This window comes from Coccinella septempunctata, chromosome 9 (genome assembly GCF_907165205.1).
Source record: "Coccinella septempunctata chromosome 9, icCocSept1.1, whole genome shotgun sequence".
NCBI lineage: Eukaryota > Metazoa > Arthropoda > Insecta > Coleoptera > Coccinellidae > Coccinella > Coccinella septempunctata.
In genome coordinates this window covers 14,021,600-14,039,416 of record NC_058197.1, presented here as the reverse complement: position 1 = coordinate 14,039,416, position 17,817 = coordinate 14,021,600, and the positions used below count along the sequence as shown (strand labels likewise).

The 17,817-nt window shown below is 36.5% G+C and overlaps 3 protein-coding genes across 4 annotated transcripts; 2 read left to right on the top strand and 1 right to left on the bottom strand.

Annotated features, from left to right (window-relative positions):
- The first annotated feature begins 79 nt into the window (after positions 1–79).
- On the top strand, positions 80–2,432 carry LOC123320395 (protein NipSnap). The gene is made up of 6 exons (XM_044907710.1): positions 80–226; positions 284–348; positions 458–631; positions 692–860; positions 915–1,182; positions 1,241–2,432. The coding sequence occupies exons 2-6, from the start codon at positions 302–304 to the stop codon at positions 1,387–1,389; spliced, it is 807 nt and encodes a 268-aa protein (XP_044763645.1). The 5' UTR covers positions 80–226; positions 284–301; the 3' UTR covers positions 1,390–2,432.
- On the bottom strand, positions 1,843–13,954 carry LOC123320393 (serine/threonine-protein kinase Tao). Of its 2 annotated transcripts, none has more exons than XM_044907706.1 (14): positions 13,529–13,954; positions 11,937–12,226; positions 11,662–11,877; positions 11,200–11,539; positions 8,346–8,485; positions 7,960–8,281; positions 7,723–7,896; positions 7,454–7,665; positions 7,122–7,395; positions 6,877–6,993; positions 6,587–6,823; positions 6,375–6,533; positions 6,196–6,314; positions 1,843–4,625 (listed from the first exon to the last, which is right to left on the bottom strand). In XM_044907706.1, the coding sequence occupies exons 2-14, from the start codon at positions 12,167–12,169 to the stop codon at positions 4,505–4,507; spliced, it is 2,664 nt and encodes an 887-aa protein (XP_044763641.1). In that variant the 5' UTR covers positions 12,170–12,226; positions 13,529–13,954; the 3' UTR covers positions 1,843–4,504. The 2 variants fall into 2 exon arrangements, with proteins under 2 accessions (XP_044763641.1, XP_044763643.1); XM_044907708.1 differs by having other exon boundaries at positions 13,725–13,954.
- Positions 13,861–17,768, top strand: LOC123321116 (transmembrane protein 145). Its single transcript, XM_044908618.1, has 11 exons — positions 13,861–13,881; positions 14,440–14,589; positions 14,789–15,175; positions 15,326–15,493; positions 15,640–15,724; positions 15,792–16,013; positions 16,240–16,412; positions 16,506–16,637; positions 16,778–16,939; positions 17,000–17,363; positions 17,436–17,768. Exons 1-11 carry the CDS (start codon positions 13,861–13,863, stop codon positions 17,642–17,644), a joined length of 2,073 nt encoding a protein of 690 aa, XP_044764553.1. The 3' UTR covers positions 17,645–17,768.
- Positions 17,769–17,817: the final 49 nt, after the last annotated feature.

The following is a 17,817-nucleotide window of genomic DNA, read 5'->3' as shown; positions in this document are numbered from 1 at the left end:
CTGCGTTTATAAGCACCCAATATATTAGATCTTGATAATATTGATAAGACATCACATGCATTATACTTCATTAACTATTCAGTTTCTGAGGATAAATTGATAATTTCATTGTTGTTTGAACAAGTGTTGTGAACTCATAAAGGAACCATCTGTATTTATCTTTGAGTCATCTGCTTGCTTTGGATTAGCATAAACGTATTCGTCGAGATAACCTTGTTGCTTGCAGGTCATAACTGAAAAAGATATTAATAGAAGTCCATATCATTTTAATCTTATTTTTTAGATATTGTATGTTGTAAAAATGGCTAATAATTACCGCTATATCAACAAAATAGCACAAAACCTCAGGTAATACTTACTGAGGGACCAACATGTAGGGCCTACTATGTGAAGGATAGTTTTTTTAGTTAACAGCCTAAATAAACGACTTGATATTACCGAAATACTATAATTTCAGGTCCATCTCGACTTCAACAGTGAAGAAAGATGCATGGCTCTCAAAAATATTTGTTCGAAAAATCGAGCCAACAAAGGAGTCCCACAGTCGGATGTTGAGTGATAAAGAAATCATTTACGGTCTGCAGACACATAATTTCAGGGCTGATTCCAAAAAACCCTATTTACAGAATATGCAAGTAATCTCATTTACGTGAATGGCGTTATTAAATTGACAGGCTTCTTCTGATTTCAGGAAAAATAGTTTGGATCTTGTCAAATCTTTAGGATCGTTGAATGGAGTTGAACTAGTCGGATCTTGGACCGTGAATGTGGGAGATCAAGACCAGGCTCTGCATTTGTGGAGATTCAATGGAGGTTATGAAACCATTGATGCTTACAGCAAGATTGTAGCAGAAAATGAAGTAAATTCAACATGCAGATTTCATTTCCTTTTCTTTATCTCCGATTTCTTCTAGGATTTCCAAAAATTGAATGAAGAACAAGGCAGATTGGTGAGATCCCGGCATTTACAGTATTTATTGGCATTTAGTTATTGGCCTCAAATTTTGTTGAGACAAACCAAAAATATTTATGAAATTAGATCTTACGCCCTGAAACCTGGTACGATGATAGAATGGGGTAACAACTGGGCCCGTGCCATCAACTTCAGGAAAAATAACGATGAACCATTCGCTGGATTTTTCTCCCAAATTGGGAGACTATACAATGTCCATCATATTTGGTGTAAGTCTTTTTTTATGTATTAAATGAGTAAAGAAATTATAACTCAAATTTGTTTTAGGCTATCAAGATCTCAATACTAGAAAAGAGACAAGGGAGAGCGCTTGGAGGGCCCCCGGATGGGATGAATGTGTGGCTTATACAGTGCCCCTGATCAGAGAAATGCATTGTCGAATAATGGTGCCCACAGAATTCTCCCCCACGAAATGAAAATCTCCCCTCAATTTCCCGAGGTCCTGATATTGGAAAACTACGATTTTACCCAATTTTATGAAAGTTTATTTTTCAAACTTGAATTTTAAGTCGTTTTTTTTATCGAATTTTAATTTTTCAATCATATAGTGATGAAATTTGATTATATATTTTATTATATTACGGTTCTTAATGGTGAAAATAAATATATTATTGTGGTGTATTAATTGAGCATATTTGAATGGTAAAGATGAACTGAATCCTGTTTAATTAGACAGTAATTTTTCGTTCAGTTCTTTTTATTAGGGCACTATAAGGAACTGTCAAAATCGAAGGTTTTGACAATTATTTCACTTGTTATCTGTCAACTTCAGATGAATATTTTGACAACATTGAGGTTAAAGGAGGTAGAGCACCATCTTCCTTTCGAGTGATTGGTGTTTTCCAGTGTAGAAATAAAATGCTGACATATTAAAGCGAAAATTTTTATTTACGTATAAAATACAGTTGAAGTAACACTATGCGTAGTTGCTACTGCAAAATAAATAAAGTAATCGTTGCTTTCATAACATTGCTATACAATTTTCTCAATTTACAATGCACTCAACACTTATTCCCTTATTTGAACAGTGGTAGTTTTTATGATGATATTGGTAAAATATATACAATGTTATCTCATTATTCTTATACAGATTGAATTGTTGCATGAAGCTTCTTTCACTTTGAAAAAAATGATTATCTCACTAAATGTTAGTTCGAATAAAGCTTGAGGAGGAAATTTTATACAAATAAGGTAATTTTCTTGGAGAAAACGTTCTGTGTAATTTCTTAAATTTTAATCCTTTCCATTTTATTGATTCTGTCTTCTATTGAGGTTTTTCCATTTCGAAGAATTCTAGGAGGAGCGATTTCTAAATGGAATAAAATTCAGAAATTTGCAGAAAGTCTTTACTAACAATTCATTCAATTGTTTACACAACAGATACCTTATCCCATGCCACCCTTCAAATAAATACTATTTTCAATTGTGATAACATTATACACTGTAAAATATTAGAATCTTGTTACGGTAAATTCGTGCAACGCCTCATTCGGACATTTGGAAGTTTATATTTAATAATTTGCAGTTTCAATGATACTTTTCGCGTTTGCTCTAAGCGATACAGGGTGTCACATCATGTCTTGTAAAATCAATTATAACATACACTATAGAAAAATGACAACAAAAATATACAAGTATTATTTTACATAGAAGATTTGAACTATAATATTGTATAATATCAAAAATTTCTCGACAATATTCGGAGAAATGCAAAAGGTTAAGTTCAATATTTAAGTAACAACGAAGTTATTGCGTTTCGAAATTTAACACACCGGAAACATGTATGCGGTTTCAGAATCGACCTTTGCACTTCTCGAAATAATTAATTTATTTACAATTATCACAATAAAAAGAAACTGTGATGAGGACAATCAACATTTTTTTTCCTTTCGAATTGCACGAAGTTAGAACTTTTTTTTGTCATGTTTTTCAACCGAACAACCCGTTGAAAATGCTTCATTTTAGTCTACCCAAAAATTCGGATCGATGGGATTTGAAATATGAACGAAGGTTCAACGATCAAGGATGCTGACTAGATGACTTGGGGATGATGCAACAGAATCACGACTGCTGCTTAACAACTGTTAAAGAACACATTTCGAAATAGAAAACGGCTACTTTTTGAATCTTAATACTATTTTAAAAGTTTTTATATTCCATCATTAATTATTTTTCCTACCCTGGCCATATTTCAATTGAAATCAACCCGAAAGGTCTCGTTTTCAAGACCTTGACTAGACTGTTCATAAAAAAATGAAACGATAAAAATGTGAAATAGCACTAACAGAACATCGTTTCGATTGAACTGAATTCATTCGAATCCTTTAGAGATTTTTCGTTTAAGGCAGTCTACGGAATATCAAAAGCTCTTCTGTCTGTATTAGTTGCGTTTTTTGCTTAGGAAACTTCGAAATTATCCGACAAATCCCTGAAATCACTTTCCGTACCTATTTAATCTAATACTCCCGGACATCGGAATGAATAACTTGAGGATCACTAGTTTTAGAATCGACAATTTGGCATTTCTAGTCTTCAAAATCGGCAAGTTTAATGTTCGTTTCAAGAAGGATGGTCTAAAAGTATGTGAACCGAATAATTAAGTGGGATTAATCGAAATGTACCAATTCCCCGTCGACAAGACAAAGACACATACAATCACTGTTACAAATCATCTTTCGGTATACCTCCATTTTCCCCTAGACATTTTTACACTTATACATCCTAATAACTTTTTCGCTTAACCAAGTTAACTCGATTTCTTATCCATATTACTGTCATTTCGTTTCGAACCTATGCAAACACTGCGAGTCTACTCAAGAATTTCTCAGACCATCCAAAAAATTACCAAAAATTAGCTATCTAATTGAGAAAATGATGAAACTCAATTCAACACCCAGAACCCTAATTTTTTTTCTTCAGAATTAAACTTTGAGCATTTTATCGAAGTAAAACAATTATTACCCGAACAATAAAGTCGTTAAATTAATCATCGTGACTTTTGAAGTGGAAGTTTTTATAGGATTAAAAAAAAATTAATAAAATGGTATAAACCAATATATATATATAATATATATATATATAAATATATATATTACAATTAGTCATTTACGTTCTTCTATCAATTTTAATCTAAATTAGGCTATGTACAAATATTGTAACGATCAATACAAAACAAGGAGCCAATTCAAATATCAATTAATCATCTCCACCAGTTCATACTGAATGAAAAAAAAAATAAAGATACGCATTAAATTACTATCGAATAATTGAGAATATTAAATGGTAACTACGAACTGTAAAGTGGATAAAATTTGTAAATATATTCATATAACATAAACGAGAACAACAAATTGAATCGGATCATTCTAAATGGTCTTACTCGAAGGTAAATTAAACTAATTGTCTCGAAAATTATCACAACAGAAACTTTATATATTGCATTTTGTTCGTTCTTCCTTGCATGCGGTATTGGTCGTGACAAGAATAATAATAATCATTGAACGCTATTTTTTTCTCTTCTTTTAATTCTTACTAAACTGAGTTTGGAGGAAAACTGGTTGAACTATTGGAATGCGCTAAACTAAGCATAGAACCCGACAAACTGGACTCGTCATCGTAGGTTTCCCTTGATAATTCTGCTATCGCCAAGGCGCTACGGAAGAAATAAAGTGAGAATCGAAATATTTTTTCTATTTTATCAGATCAAGCACATAAATACATATCATTTTTAATATATATCAAATAATCAAGATTCTTACGTTGGGAATAGAGAAACATAACCGAAACCAGAAGGGTTAAGCTTGCTAAAAGAGATCAAGAAAATTAGTCAAGGAGGCTATGAAATTTTGAATGTTGGCTGTCGCATTGGAGAATTCTCTTTTAAGGAAAACTGCAATATTTCATATCTTGGTTTGTTCCCAATTCAAGTACTCGAAAATGAAAAATAAATATGGGGATTCAAAATTTGAAGGCCGGTTTCTATACAGGGTGAGTCTTTGACTAGTACAAATATTTTAACAGTAGATTCTTGAGGTCAAAAGAAGCACTTTCTTCCTTTACCATTTTTTTTCCGAATCGGCTCGGTCTAAAAGATACAGGCTGTTCAAAAACCATAACAAAATTTTTTTTTAGTTCTATTTCACAAACGGTTTCACTGAATGAAATGAATTTTGGAATATAGTTTTTCATTTGTTCGATGAATCTTTTTCGAACACAAGATATCATCCACGTCTTCCAGTTTTTTCGCTATGACCATTAGGTACCATAAAAATACCATTCGAAGAATCCAACTCTTGAAACTAAATTGGACGATGTCTGATAAATATTTGAACGTTTTGTAAAATAAAAGTATTCCTCATATTTTCTCGTATAATGCTCCGTTTTCGAGTAATTTGAAATTCAAAAATTGAAAATTATCTGTGAAATTCAAAAATTGGGTACATTGGCTGAATACAACTCTGCTCAAAAGATCCACAAATGTGTAGTGTCACAGATTCAGCTAGTTATTCTGAAGGTAATTTTGTTTTTCCAAGGGTGGCACAGCTCATTATGAAAATTAAAAATGGCTATATCATTTTATCAGGGCTTATTCAGGAAAAAATGTTTCTTCTGACCTCAAGAATCTACTGTTTAACCCTATATAACCATTTGTCATCAACGTAAATAATTAACAACAATGGATTGGCTATTTCGAGACCAAAAACAAATTCTGAAGTTTTTTTCTTATTTCGACTCTGGCTACCAGAATATTTGCTGGAAACGCTCCGGTTATTAGTCTTTCGTTTGGCAAATTCAGCTGATTTTTCCCACGTGCCTCTTGCATAACCTCATTCTTTGTCAGCTTTAAGTGTCCAAAGTCGTACCATCTCATTCAAGAGTCAATCACTTATTTCTTTCTTAAGGCCAGTCGATAGCTATGAACTCCATTGAGTTATTTAACGCTGTTGCCGATTTGTGCACGTGAAACGAAGCTAAAACCCCATATTTAATATGAATTTGGATACTTTCTCTAGCGAGTTTGAAGAATTCATGAACGAAACTCAAAATCAACAAGTTTAAACTGCCATTTGCAGTAACAACCCAAATCGAGGAGAATTCCCCTTTTCATAGCCTTCTCGACGAATTTTTTCAATTTCGTATAACCCCCCTATTGAATCCCAACAGAAATTGTGACAATATCAAAACGATAGAGTAAAAATTCTCCTTTTTTTTCATATACTCACTTGAACCCCAACCTAACAGACTCCTCATCAAATATGGCCATTTCCTGCTCCTGCTGCTGGTGCAGTATCCTTATCCTCTCTGCGCGTTCGTCCAGAAACGTCTGCGTCTCGACGTTCATCTGAAAACTCGACCTTACTCACACACCACCCACACAACACCTCACCCTTCCGATTCTCACCTTCTGAGTCAGCAATTCTTTCCGCAAGGCCACCCTGTCCTCGAGCTCCTTTCTCTCCCTCTCGCGTTGCGCCTGAGCCTGCATCTTGTTCTTGCTCTGGTAGGCCATCAGTATCTCCAACTCGTAATTGAGACGTTCCTTCATGTTTTGGCACTCCAGCTGAAATTAGTTCATTAGCGCTTGGAGGAACATCATATTCTGGGTCTACTCACCTCCTGGCTCTCGTCCAGACGTATGCACTGCTTCTGCAACATCTCCGCGATGCTCTGTTCGTACTGATCGCCCAGCAGGGCCAGCTTCCTCCTCTGCTCCTCCTTCAACTTCTTAATGACGGCCTTCTGCTCTTCCTTCGGTGTACAGGCCAACAGCTGCGCCTTGAGGAGCTTGTACTGCTTGGTCTGCACCTTGCACGTCTCCCTGAACTGCTTCCGCACCATCATCTCCTTTTGCTGAAATTCGATAGAACGTTACACAGTCCTAGACGGGAGAACTGTCGGAATACCTTCAACGATTTGGGCTGCTGCTTCAACTCCATGGCGTGCTTCTTCCTTAGCTCTCTCTCCGACCGCTTCATGTACTCTTGCTGATTCGCCAATTCCGTATCATGCTGATTCCTCACCTAAAGGAAAATTTGATTTAATCTGTCAAAAGTTGTCAATGTCAAATTTTTTGACAGATGTCAAATTTTTGACAGATGTCAAATTTTTGACAGCTGTCAAATCTTTTGACAGGCGACAAACCCCTCACCTGCTCCTCCCTCAGCATATGCACCGCCTTCTGCTGCTTATACTCCAGCTCTTTCGTCTTCTCGTGGTGCCTGAGCAGCATCTCGTGCGCCTTCTCCAGCTGCGACTGCCTCTTGTTCAGCTCCTGACGCAGCAGCTCCTGCTGCAGCTCGTGGTGTTGGCGAAGTTTTTTCCTCTTCAATTTCCTGATCTCCAGCTCCAGGTACTCCTTCTGGTTGGCAATCAGCCTCTGTTCTTCCTGCGCGTCCACCTGCTTCAAGTTCTCCTTGTGGTTTCTGCAAATTCGGGTTAGAATTGTAACGGGGGAATCGATCTAAGGACCGGATGACTCACTGTAACGTCACGTCCCTCTGTCTCTTTGGCGTGGAGTCGTCTTGCGACAGTTCCCTTTTGCACCGTTCCTTATTGGCCTTGTATTCCTTTTTCCTGGCCGCGTCGAAAGCCTTCTTATCCTGCTCCTGCCTGAGCGTTATATCTTTGTACACTTTCTTCTCCGTCGCCAAGGCCTGCTTGTGCCGTCTCTCCAGTTCTTGGTTGTGTTTGGCCTATCGAAAAAGAACAACATCAGTATTTGAGAGCCATTTAATCTTTATGGGATTTACCTGTATCCTTTCCAATTCCTTGCTGAAATACATCAGCAACATCTCATACTCCTTGTCCAGCTGGTTCTTATGACTCTCCATCTCCATCTTACACTTCTCTTCCAGCTTCCACAGGGCGCTTTGATGCTCTTTCCTCATCCTCTTATAGCCGGACATTTGTTCGTGCATCTCCTCCTAAGAAACAATTCAACCAACATTGGAAAACATTTCCAAAAACCCTTCAAACCGCCGCGTTACCTGCATATGCTCCTTCTGCTGCTTCGTCACAATACTGGTAGTTCTGATGGTGGCGAAATTGTTGGTGCCGTGATCGGAGACGGCCGCGGCCGCCGCGTGGTTCAGGCTGGCCCTGGCGCGCCTGTCGTCCCCGCCCGCCGGCAGGCTGTTGGTGCTGCTGGATTGGCTGCTCGCGGACACGCCCACCGAGTGCACGCTGTGCTCGGACGTCACCGAGTTGCTCTTGGAACTGTCGCCGCCGGTGTGCTCGTCGGGCGCGTCGTCCACGTCGATGGTGCTCTCGTTCTCGCAGTTATCGATCATCAGGATCTTCTTCATTTTTCTGCGGGTCGAGATTCGGGGTAAATTTAGGTTTGAAGGGGGGGAGGGGAGGGTTAGGGACTCACCTATAATTTAAATTGTCGAGATCTCTGACTGCGGCTTTCGTACGTTGAATGAGGTCGATCAGGACGTTGGGAGACCTATTTCTAGTGATGAATTGATGGTTTAGGAGCTGATGAGAGGCGAGTCGATGATTGGGAGATTTCTGGAATAGAAAACGTCGCATTTAAAATGTAATACTTGACGATATCTAAGATCCATCTTGTTCTTACAATTCGTGATGGTCGAACGTGGACCTGGATAAGAAATTCACTGAATTAACTGAATAAAATAACTTTGCACTCTGGATATGCAGTACTTCATTGCGTTACCCGAAAAGACGTAAGTTTTTCGACGTAATATGATGTGCCACATTGATTTGGTGCAACAAGACTAGAGACAGAACAAGATTAAGAGTAGATCTACCTTCAAAGTGGATCAAAAGATTGATATATTGGTTTCCATGCAGAGGATTAACATAGCCAGAAGCATGGTATTGAAACACCAAAAATATTTTCTATTTATTGATGTATACGAACAACTTATTCTGATATGCGAGCCAGAATTCAAATCTTATGTTGAAAAATGTTGAAATTCTGGGATATATGTCAAAATTCTGACTTCCAGGGCAAAATTCTAACTTCCAGGTCAAAATTCTGACTTGAATATCAGAAATCTGACTTGCAACTTTGAATACTGACTTGTAACTCAGAATTCCGATATTTATTTCCGATTTTAGAATTGTAGCGAAAAACGCAACTAATAGTAACAGACAGAAGGGCAGAATGAAGGCATAATTCTAACTTGTACCTGAGAATCCCGCCTTGATGCTCAAAATTCTGACTTCAACCTCGAAATTCCGATTTGCAAATCAGAATGCTGACTTGTACTTCAGGACTCTGACTTGGTACTCATAATTTTGACATGTATTCTAGAATTCCGACATAATTTCCTTGAAAAACGCAACTAATACAAACAGAGCTTTCGAAATTCATAAGACTGCCCTAAATGAAAAATCTCTAAAAACTTCGATTGAATTCTATGATTTTTGTGAATCATTTGTTAAAATTCTGGGAAAAATTCAGAATTGCGACTAGCAACTCAGAATTCTTACTCGAATCTGAGGATTCTGACTTTCATCTCAGAATTCCGATATTCATTTCCCATTTTTGACTTGTAGCGGAAAACGCAACTAATAACAACAGACAGAAGGGCAGAAAGGTAGCAGAATTCTAACTTGTATCTGTGTATCTTAGAATTCCGACTAGCTACTCAAAATTTTGACTTTTACCTCGAAATTCCTATTTGCAAATCAGAATTTTGACTTGTAACTCATAATTTTAACCTTAATTTTCGTGAGAAACCCAACTAACACAGACTGACAAGCTTCAGACATTCCTAAGACTGCCCTTAATGAAGAATCTATACAGACTTCGAAAGAATTCTTTGGTTTTTGAAGTTAAAATTCTGGGATACATTCGGGATTTCGTCTAGCAACTCAGAATTCTGACTTGAACCTGATGATTTCGACTTGCAACCCATAATTCTGACTTGTATCTCATAATTCAAACCTGCAACTCAGAATTCTGACTTGTATCTGAGGATTTAGACTCGAAAATCATAAATCTGACCTATATTTTGCTATTTACTTCAGAATTCTGACTTGATTCTCAGAATTAAGTCTTACAACACAACATTCTGACTTGTATATCATGATTCCGACTCATAATTCTGACCATAATTCCGACATTTATTTCCAAATTCTGATTTGCAGCGAAAAATCCAATGCAGACAGACAAAACAGCTTTTGATATTCCTGAAACTACCGTAAATGGAAAATCTTTGAAGAATTCAGATGTATTTGGAAATCTTTAGTTGAAATTCTGTGTTAGAATTAGAATTTTGACTTGCAACTCGGAATTCGAACTTGTATCTGCGAATTCTGACTTGTAACTCAGAATACTGGCTTGTATCTCAGAATTCCGTCATTTATTTCCGAAACTAGTACAGACAAACAGAAGAACTTTTGATATTCCTCTGACTGACCTAAATGAAAAAATTACAAAGAATTTAAATGAACTCTATAATTATTTAAGTTGGAATTCTGTGAGGTACAATCAAATTTCAGACTTGCAACTCAGATTTGTAACTTGTATCTAAGAATTCCTACTTACAAATACAAAATACTGACTTCCACCTCAGAATTCAAACGAGTAACTCAGAATTCCGACTAGGAACTCATAATTCTCACCTATATTCTTGAATTTCGACATTTACTTCCTAATTCTGACTTGTATCTCAAAATTCCAACTTGAAACTCAGAATTCTGACTTATATATCTCAGGATTCCGACTCGTAACTCATAATTCTGACCTCTATACTAGAATTCCAACATTTACTTCCGAATTCTGACTTATATTTAAGAATTTCGACTTGCAACTCAGAATTCCGATCTATATTTTAAATTTTGGATTTGAAACTCAGAGATCTGACTTATATCTCAGGATTCCGACTCGCAAATCGTAAGTCTGACCTATATTCTAGAATTCCGACATTTACTTCCGAATTATGACTTGTATATCAGGATTAAGACTTGCAACTCATAATTCTGACCAATATTCTAGAATCCCAACAATTATTCCTGAATCCTGACTTGCATCACTGAGTTCTGACAAGCAACACCGACCTATCCTAACCGAAATGGATAAATTATGGATCGTTAGTTCTTAGAATCGATAACTTGGCATTTCATTTCTTCAAACTCCGCTAGAAAGATGATCTTAATGCCTTTCTTCGAATAATCACTTAGGATACATGAGAACAATCGAAACGTATATCAATTCTGTCGAGATCTGAGAACGAAACTTCTTACGGTCTCACCTGTAGGCAGGCCTCGACGAAATGCTTGAAGAAGTCGCTCCAGTCGTTGGACTGCAGCGTGGGCGAGTCGTTCTGCGCGATGTGGTAGAGGGCCGACATGGCGTTCATGTTGAAATAGGGCGGCTTCCTCTCGGCCAACTCGATGCAGGTGATGCCCAACGACCAGACGTCCACCTTGCCGTCGTACTGGCCCTCGTCCATGGCCAGTATCACCTCCGGGGCCATCCAGTAAGGCGTGCCAACAAAAGAGTTCGCAGGACATTTGATGGAAGCGCTGCCAAAGTCGGCCAGCTTGACCGTACCGTTTTCGGTGAGGAGTATGTTGCCCGCTTTCACATCCCTGAAAGCAGAAAAACACAATTAAGTTGAGTAAGCGAAAAATACTGATCCAACAGTAATTTTTTAACAAATACTTGTATATCAAGGCTCTGGAATCTGCAATTTGCTGATTTTCATTATTACCTGTGTATACGTCCGAAGCCATGCAAATAATTCAAGCCGCTAAGGACCCCTTCGCATATAGCTGAGATTTCGTCCTCTCTAAGTGGCCTCTTGTGCACTTCAATGATATCAGAGGCAGAACCAAGACAATATTCCATCACCAACCACGCAGTATTGTCCTTCAGGTAACATCCTTTATATTCTATAGTGTTCGGATGCCGGAGCTGTTTCAAAAATCTGAAAGAACAACCCATGTTTAGAGATCGACCAATTCAAATCAAAGGTATATCGCTAACCGTATTTCCTTGATGATGTCCTGCCATTTCTCCAGGCTCTGTTTACCCATGAAGGACATCTTCTTGATGGCCACGATCTCCTTGCTGAGCAGGCATCTGGCGTAATAAACGGCCCCGAAGGAACCGTGACCGATCTCCCTGAGATCCTCGAAGATCTTCTCGGGATCATGCTTGTAAAACAGCTCGGCTATGTCTGGATCCCTAAGGCTTCCCGGTCTGGGAACCGGGGCCATCTTTCTCTCTCGGGCTAGCGTCTTCGGGCTAGAACATCACTTGGTGGTAGATTTGATCTAGAAAAAATAGATTAATTGGTAAATACATATATCACATAACGAAAGGATATTTTCTTCCACAAAGAAATTTGCTAATAAACTGTATGTTTCTTACATGATTACATGTATACGTGATTTAAAATTGCTGAAAATCGACTTATATTACTTGTGTGTTGCTCATTTTGGGCAATTTATTGAGAAAATTATTACATCGACACTACACCAATATGATGCAATGCAACTATGTACTTACATTTACTTCAATTTTATTACTCATCCACTGATCTATCTTTCAGTTAGAAAAAAATCTTACAAGGAAAGAAATAAGATACTCTAAAAACTCACTACACAATGAAACAAATTATCCGCATTCTCAGTTATTGCAACAATTTATAATCTGACACAACTTATACTGATACACTGAAAAGAACTTTGCAGAAGGAAGTGAAATTTCAGATCTGATTAGTCTAAACATCTCTTCAGCTCATTCAGAATCATTTGGAGCTAATTATAAGACTATTACATCTTAATTGCTTAATGCTCCTAATATTTTTGTCTCGTAACTTTCCCTGTTTTAAAGGGTAAAAACTACAGATCCAAAGTTTTTTAAGGACTTTTTAAAAACTTAATTTTCAAATGAAATGAATATTCCTTATTGTACAGTTAATCTCATACAAATACCAAAACCAGAACTGTTCGGCGACAGCTATTTCAAAAATTGAAGCAGAAGCTACAAGAGTGAAAAGTAATATGATAATATAACAAGCACCTGTAGTTTCTACTCATGTTCATTGAAAACAACTCACCATTGTTTTTGATAGGCAAATTCACATAATTACAGAGAAAGCTATGGCACTTTGCATACCTAGTAAAAATAGGAGGATCAAAAGTCAATCAATATTGTATAAGGCTTAATTAGAATTGATGAGTGTACCCCAAGTCGACTGAATCTATCACTCTTCGCCATGAATTGAAATGCTTTGCTAATTTTGTTTTGATAACAATGAAAAATCGAATTACTGCAATGATACAATTGATAAGTAATTCAATTCAGCAGGTCCAATTGGATATCACGAAGAAAGGAATCGTTTCCATCGGTACACACCCCCAATTTTTTCTGCTTTGCGAAATACCAAATGACAAATTGTTGCTAATTTTGAATGATTCATTTTCAAAACTGTAATGACGAAAAGATACCAGCTGTACGAAAATTTAGTCAATGAAGACCCATTGGATATTGTGTGAAATGTAACTTCTCCATGAAAATTGGAGAGTAATTGTTTATATTATTATGTACAAAAAGTGCTATTAAAAACTTACAAAATACTAGTCAAAATGGCGTCCAATGAAAAATTATCCAATTTCTTCACTTTCACAAGATTTTAAAGCTATTTTCAGCATTTCACATTATTGTCCAACCTCAAAGTGAGTTTGAAAAATCACTAGAGATAGTTTAAACGATAATAATCAAAAGATTTCTTGAAAATTCGTGACAAAAACATCAAGAAATTAGTACCTAGAAAAATAGGAGAACTGTCACCCTGTTTGTTGATACGTTAACCTCACATTTTTGTTCTCGGTCGATAATATAAATATGGAATGGCGAAAAAATTACAGTGTTTTATGTACAAACAAATTATAATTTGGCCTTAATGAAGAATCTTGTCATATGGGTGAATAAATTTGATTGTGAATAAGAAAACCGCACCCAAATAAATTCTTGATAAGAATCGATAACACAGGTTTCTATCAATGGATGGAAAATCTGCACATACCACAGAATGAAAAAAATCTTGTTCTCCACACCCCATATTTCACGCCGCAACTTTCAAATTTTCAAATATCCCATTTTTTCTCCAACTGTTTTCCATCTACTAGTATTCTCGGAAAATACACTTGTGTTGAAGTCCATTCTTGGGAATCTTCATTCAGAGAAAGCTCTTGAATTTCTAATTATGTTTGTATAAGCTGCTAAAGTTTCCATGGCAAATACAGCACTATAACATCAACAAACACTATCAAGTTGTAGTTGATCGAACACAATAATAAGCTCAGGTTTCTTATACAATAAGCAAGTTTGAAAAAAATATATAATGCGGCTTTTACTTCCCCTATCACTTATCTTATGGAGAACTATTTCATCAAAATACATAGAAGGGGAAATTAATACAAAAGAGGTTTGGTTCATTCTCCACTGAATGTTAATAAGCTTTTATGTTATTTTATTCTAGGATTGGGTTTTCCTTGCGAGGTTCTGTTTTTTATCCCATCAGGGACGATTCGAGTATAATATAGAATTCAATGAGGAAAATGGAGATCCAAATTTACTATTGTATTATGATACTAAAGATCAGTGGCCTTCGGTCTATAAGACGCAAAAGGTGAAAAATTATATTTATATTTCGAGTCAGTAATGAGCAACTTCATTCATTTTTCACTTCTACGAAGGAAAATTTCATTTTGCGATAGCGCATCCACCATTTATATTCGTATCATTGCAAAGGTGGTTTCTGAAATCTCATCTTTGCCATTAATCGTCTGATAACAAATGAATTAGTATTTTATCAGATCAGTTTTCAGACATGTGCTGAAAAAGAAGCAGTTGTTCACGTGGACCAAAATCAGGTGATCAATCTAACTGCCCGTTTACCAAATTACAAGACCCTAGCAGGATGTTTCTATGCAAATGAGAGACCAACTGGTATGAAGGGAAAAGGCACGAAAAACTCAGATAAAACCTATACCATCACCATTCCTACCCTACCTTCAAGAAAAAAGATGCCAACAATGGCATCCACTTCAAAAGAAGTACAATCTACCACTATTTTCGATTATTCTGCATCCACCATTGAGTACGATACTGAAGCAACTTCATTCACAGACTGGACCTCAGAAACCACAACTGACTCAACTGAAAGTGAAAATCTAGGAGTTGAAAATGAAATTTTTGAAACGACAACGCAAACGGTAGGTGTAAAGCTTTTGTTTATAGAAGCAAGAAAATTCAAGAAACCCGTCACAATAAGTTTTGGATTATTGATAGATAGGGTCAAATTATTGATATTTTTCGCGGAAATAAACTGAGGATTGAAGTAAAAAAATCGCATTTCCTTCTAGGATGTTATAAATAGGACGAGAAAAGTTTTAGTAAAGAGATTCGTCCCTGAGTTTCGAAGCAGTAATCAAAAGATGAATCGAAACGTTATATGCCATAATGGACGAAGTTTCACAAGTTCCAGGGAGAGGTGGTGGTTTGTAGCTTTGAGCAACTGTAAGAGCCACAAGGTACGATAATTTTTCAGAAAATTGATAAAAGTTTACCTTTCATGATTACTCTGTAATTGTTGCTGTGGTAAAACCCAGTAATATTCAAACTAAACACAATTTTTCGTTATAAACGATGCGTCTTACCCGTTCAATTTTCTTCGAAGGGTATACATGTAAAATATAGAATCTTGATGACTAATGGCCCACCTGGTGACTACTGGCATGAGCATCTTTCAGCAGATGAATTTTGTGAGTTTTTTTTGTGCAGAGCAGAAAATGTTTATGAATAGTTTTCCTATTTCCCTCAAATTTTCAGATATTCTCCCGATTCTAACAGCTTTCACGGTTTCTTATACGGTTCTCCTGCTAGTGATAGTTGTGAGTGCCGCAGAACTAAAAGCGAGACAACTCCTTCATACAACGTACAAAATTTTTTTCTTGTCGGTAATCCTACAGCTTTTTGGGATAATGTTGCAGACAATTGCGTATTTGAAATACGCGATGACTGGCTTGGACACGATGAGACTAAAGAGGTTTGGTGAGTGAAATTATGTGCGCTTTTTTTCTTATATTTTTTATGTTGATTCATTTTTAGTTGCTTCTAGATTTCCAAAGTGGAATGAATTTATAAATGGAATAAAGCTTAATTTTGGCCACCACAGTTAGATATAAGCTTTATTTTTATGTTTTCTTTTCGAGCTGAGTACGTGTATAATTTTTTTTTTAATTTTCTAAAATTCTATATACATAATTTTTTTTTTCAGGTTCAATTTTTATGGGGGCCTCAGAAACTTGCTTTCTCTTGTTACTCCTTTTGCTGGCAAAGGGATATACTGTAACTCGAGGTCGCTTACCGGTTTCTTGTAGCATAAAGCTGACAATTTTCATGTGCTGTTACGTTGTCACTTATATAGCCATATTCATATATGAATCATTAGTAAGTGAACGAACTTGAACCATTCAAATGACAGTATAAATTGAGTTTTATTCAATTTCAGTGATTTAATTACTTTTTTCTTCCTTTTTCCAGGTTTTTGATCCAGGGGAGGTATTGTATTTGTTCGAGTCTCCAGCTGGATATGCCTTAATAATGTTGAGGTTGTTGGCATGGTGCATGTTCATTTATTCAACAATATTCACTTTGAAGCATTATCCGGAGAAGGTAAGTGGTATCAAGTTTTAATTTACATCTTGTATGTATATAGTTGGGAGGCAGGTGATCGGCCGGTACTTTTTCGGATCTGCAGTGTTGTTTTCTTTTGGTAGCATATACGAAACACAATGGGTATATTGATTTTTTAGGGGAATTTTTACTACCCTTTCAACATTTGTGGAACATTGTGGTTTGTTGCCGGACCAGCATTCATTTTATCTGGTAACACCTACATAGACAAATGGGTCAGAGAATCGGTGGTTTGTGCTATGTTGCTCTTCATTGCTTTTGGGGGACATCTCAGTTTCTTAGTAAGTTTACTTTGATGACTATTATTATCATCACAACTGAAAATATTCTAATATTCACAGATTCTAACGATGCCATCAGTGGCAAATAAAAACTTTCCATTCCACGTACGCACAACTCAAATCGGTGTTTTGGAATTACATCCCCGAAATGGAACAACTACAGTGGAAAATTTCGTACATCATCCATACGAACCGACGATAGCTGAACAAACGATCATAATACCACTAACAAGAAGGACTGAAGAGATTTTCGAAGGCATGTACAACCGACCAACGTACAGTAGCGTCAAGAGAACTGATGAAAGTCAAGAGATTCAGATTGAACGAGATAACATGATGGAGAATGTGCTGAATTGGAGCGTGGCCAAAAATCCACCCACGTTGGACTACTCGCAGTTTGTTGCACATAGAAGGGAAAGTATAGGTATGTAGAAGAAATCCTTTTTTTTCTTGATTTTGTGGAAAAGTTACAGCTGATTATTTTTTCAATTTTTAGTTTCCGGAAACTCGATGATTTCCACTGGAACCCCTGCGCATAATGATAGGAGAGATTCGCAAACCAATCAATCAATCTCCGGGAGATATGACGATTATATGCATGATGTTCCCCTCGAACTATTCACAATCAGTAAAATGTCACTAAGTACACATGATTCCACAAATCGACAAAATAGTGAAATGAACAATCACCACGAACAACATTAGCACAGCCCTAAGCAAATTTTTATACTCACAGAATAAATTGAGACCAATAACTTTTCAAGATGATACGTACAACTCATTATTATAAAATTGTGATCAAATAAAGTTAGATTTTTCTTGTTAACAAGTACTTTTCTTCAGTAGACGAATGATTACAACTGAATCCGTTTTCTATC

Coding starts and splice junctions, on each gene's coding strand:
- LOC123321116 (XM_044908618.1), top strand. CDS start 13,861: ATGAAGAATCTTGTCATATGG. Junction 15,176..15,325: donor TTGAAACGACAACGCAAACG/GTAGGTGTAAAG, acceptor ATTTCCTTCTAG/GATGTTATAAATAGGACGAG. Junction 16,014..16,239: donor GATGAGACTAAAGAGGTTTG/GTGAGTGAAATT, acceptor TTTTTTTTTCAG/GTTCAATTTTTATGGGGGCC.
- LOC123320395 (XM_044907710.1), top strand. CDS start 302: ATGGCTAATAATTACCGCTATATCAACAAAATAGCACAAAACCTCAG. Junction 632..691: donor AAACCCTATTTACAGAATAT/GCAAGTAATCTC, acceptor TTCTGATTTCAG/GAAAAATAGTTTGGATCTTG. Junction 861..914: donor AGATTGTAGCAGAAAATGAA/GTAAATTCAACA, acceptor GATTTCTTCTAG/GATTTCCAAAAATTGAATGA.
- LOC123320393 (XM_044907706.1), bottom strand. CDS start 12,169: ATGGCCCCGGTTCCCAGACCGGGAAGCCTTAGGGATCCAGACATAGCC. Junction 8,486..11,199: donor TCGTCGAGGCCTGCCTACAG/GTGAGACCGTAA, acceptor TTTCTATTCCAG/AAATCTCCCAATCATCGACT. Junction 6,824..6,876: donor AGCAGCCCAAATCGTTGAAG/GTATTCCGACAG, acceptor ATCGAATTTCAG/CAAAAGGAGATGATGGTGCG.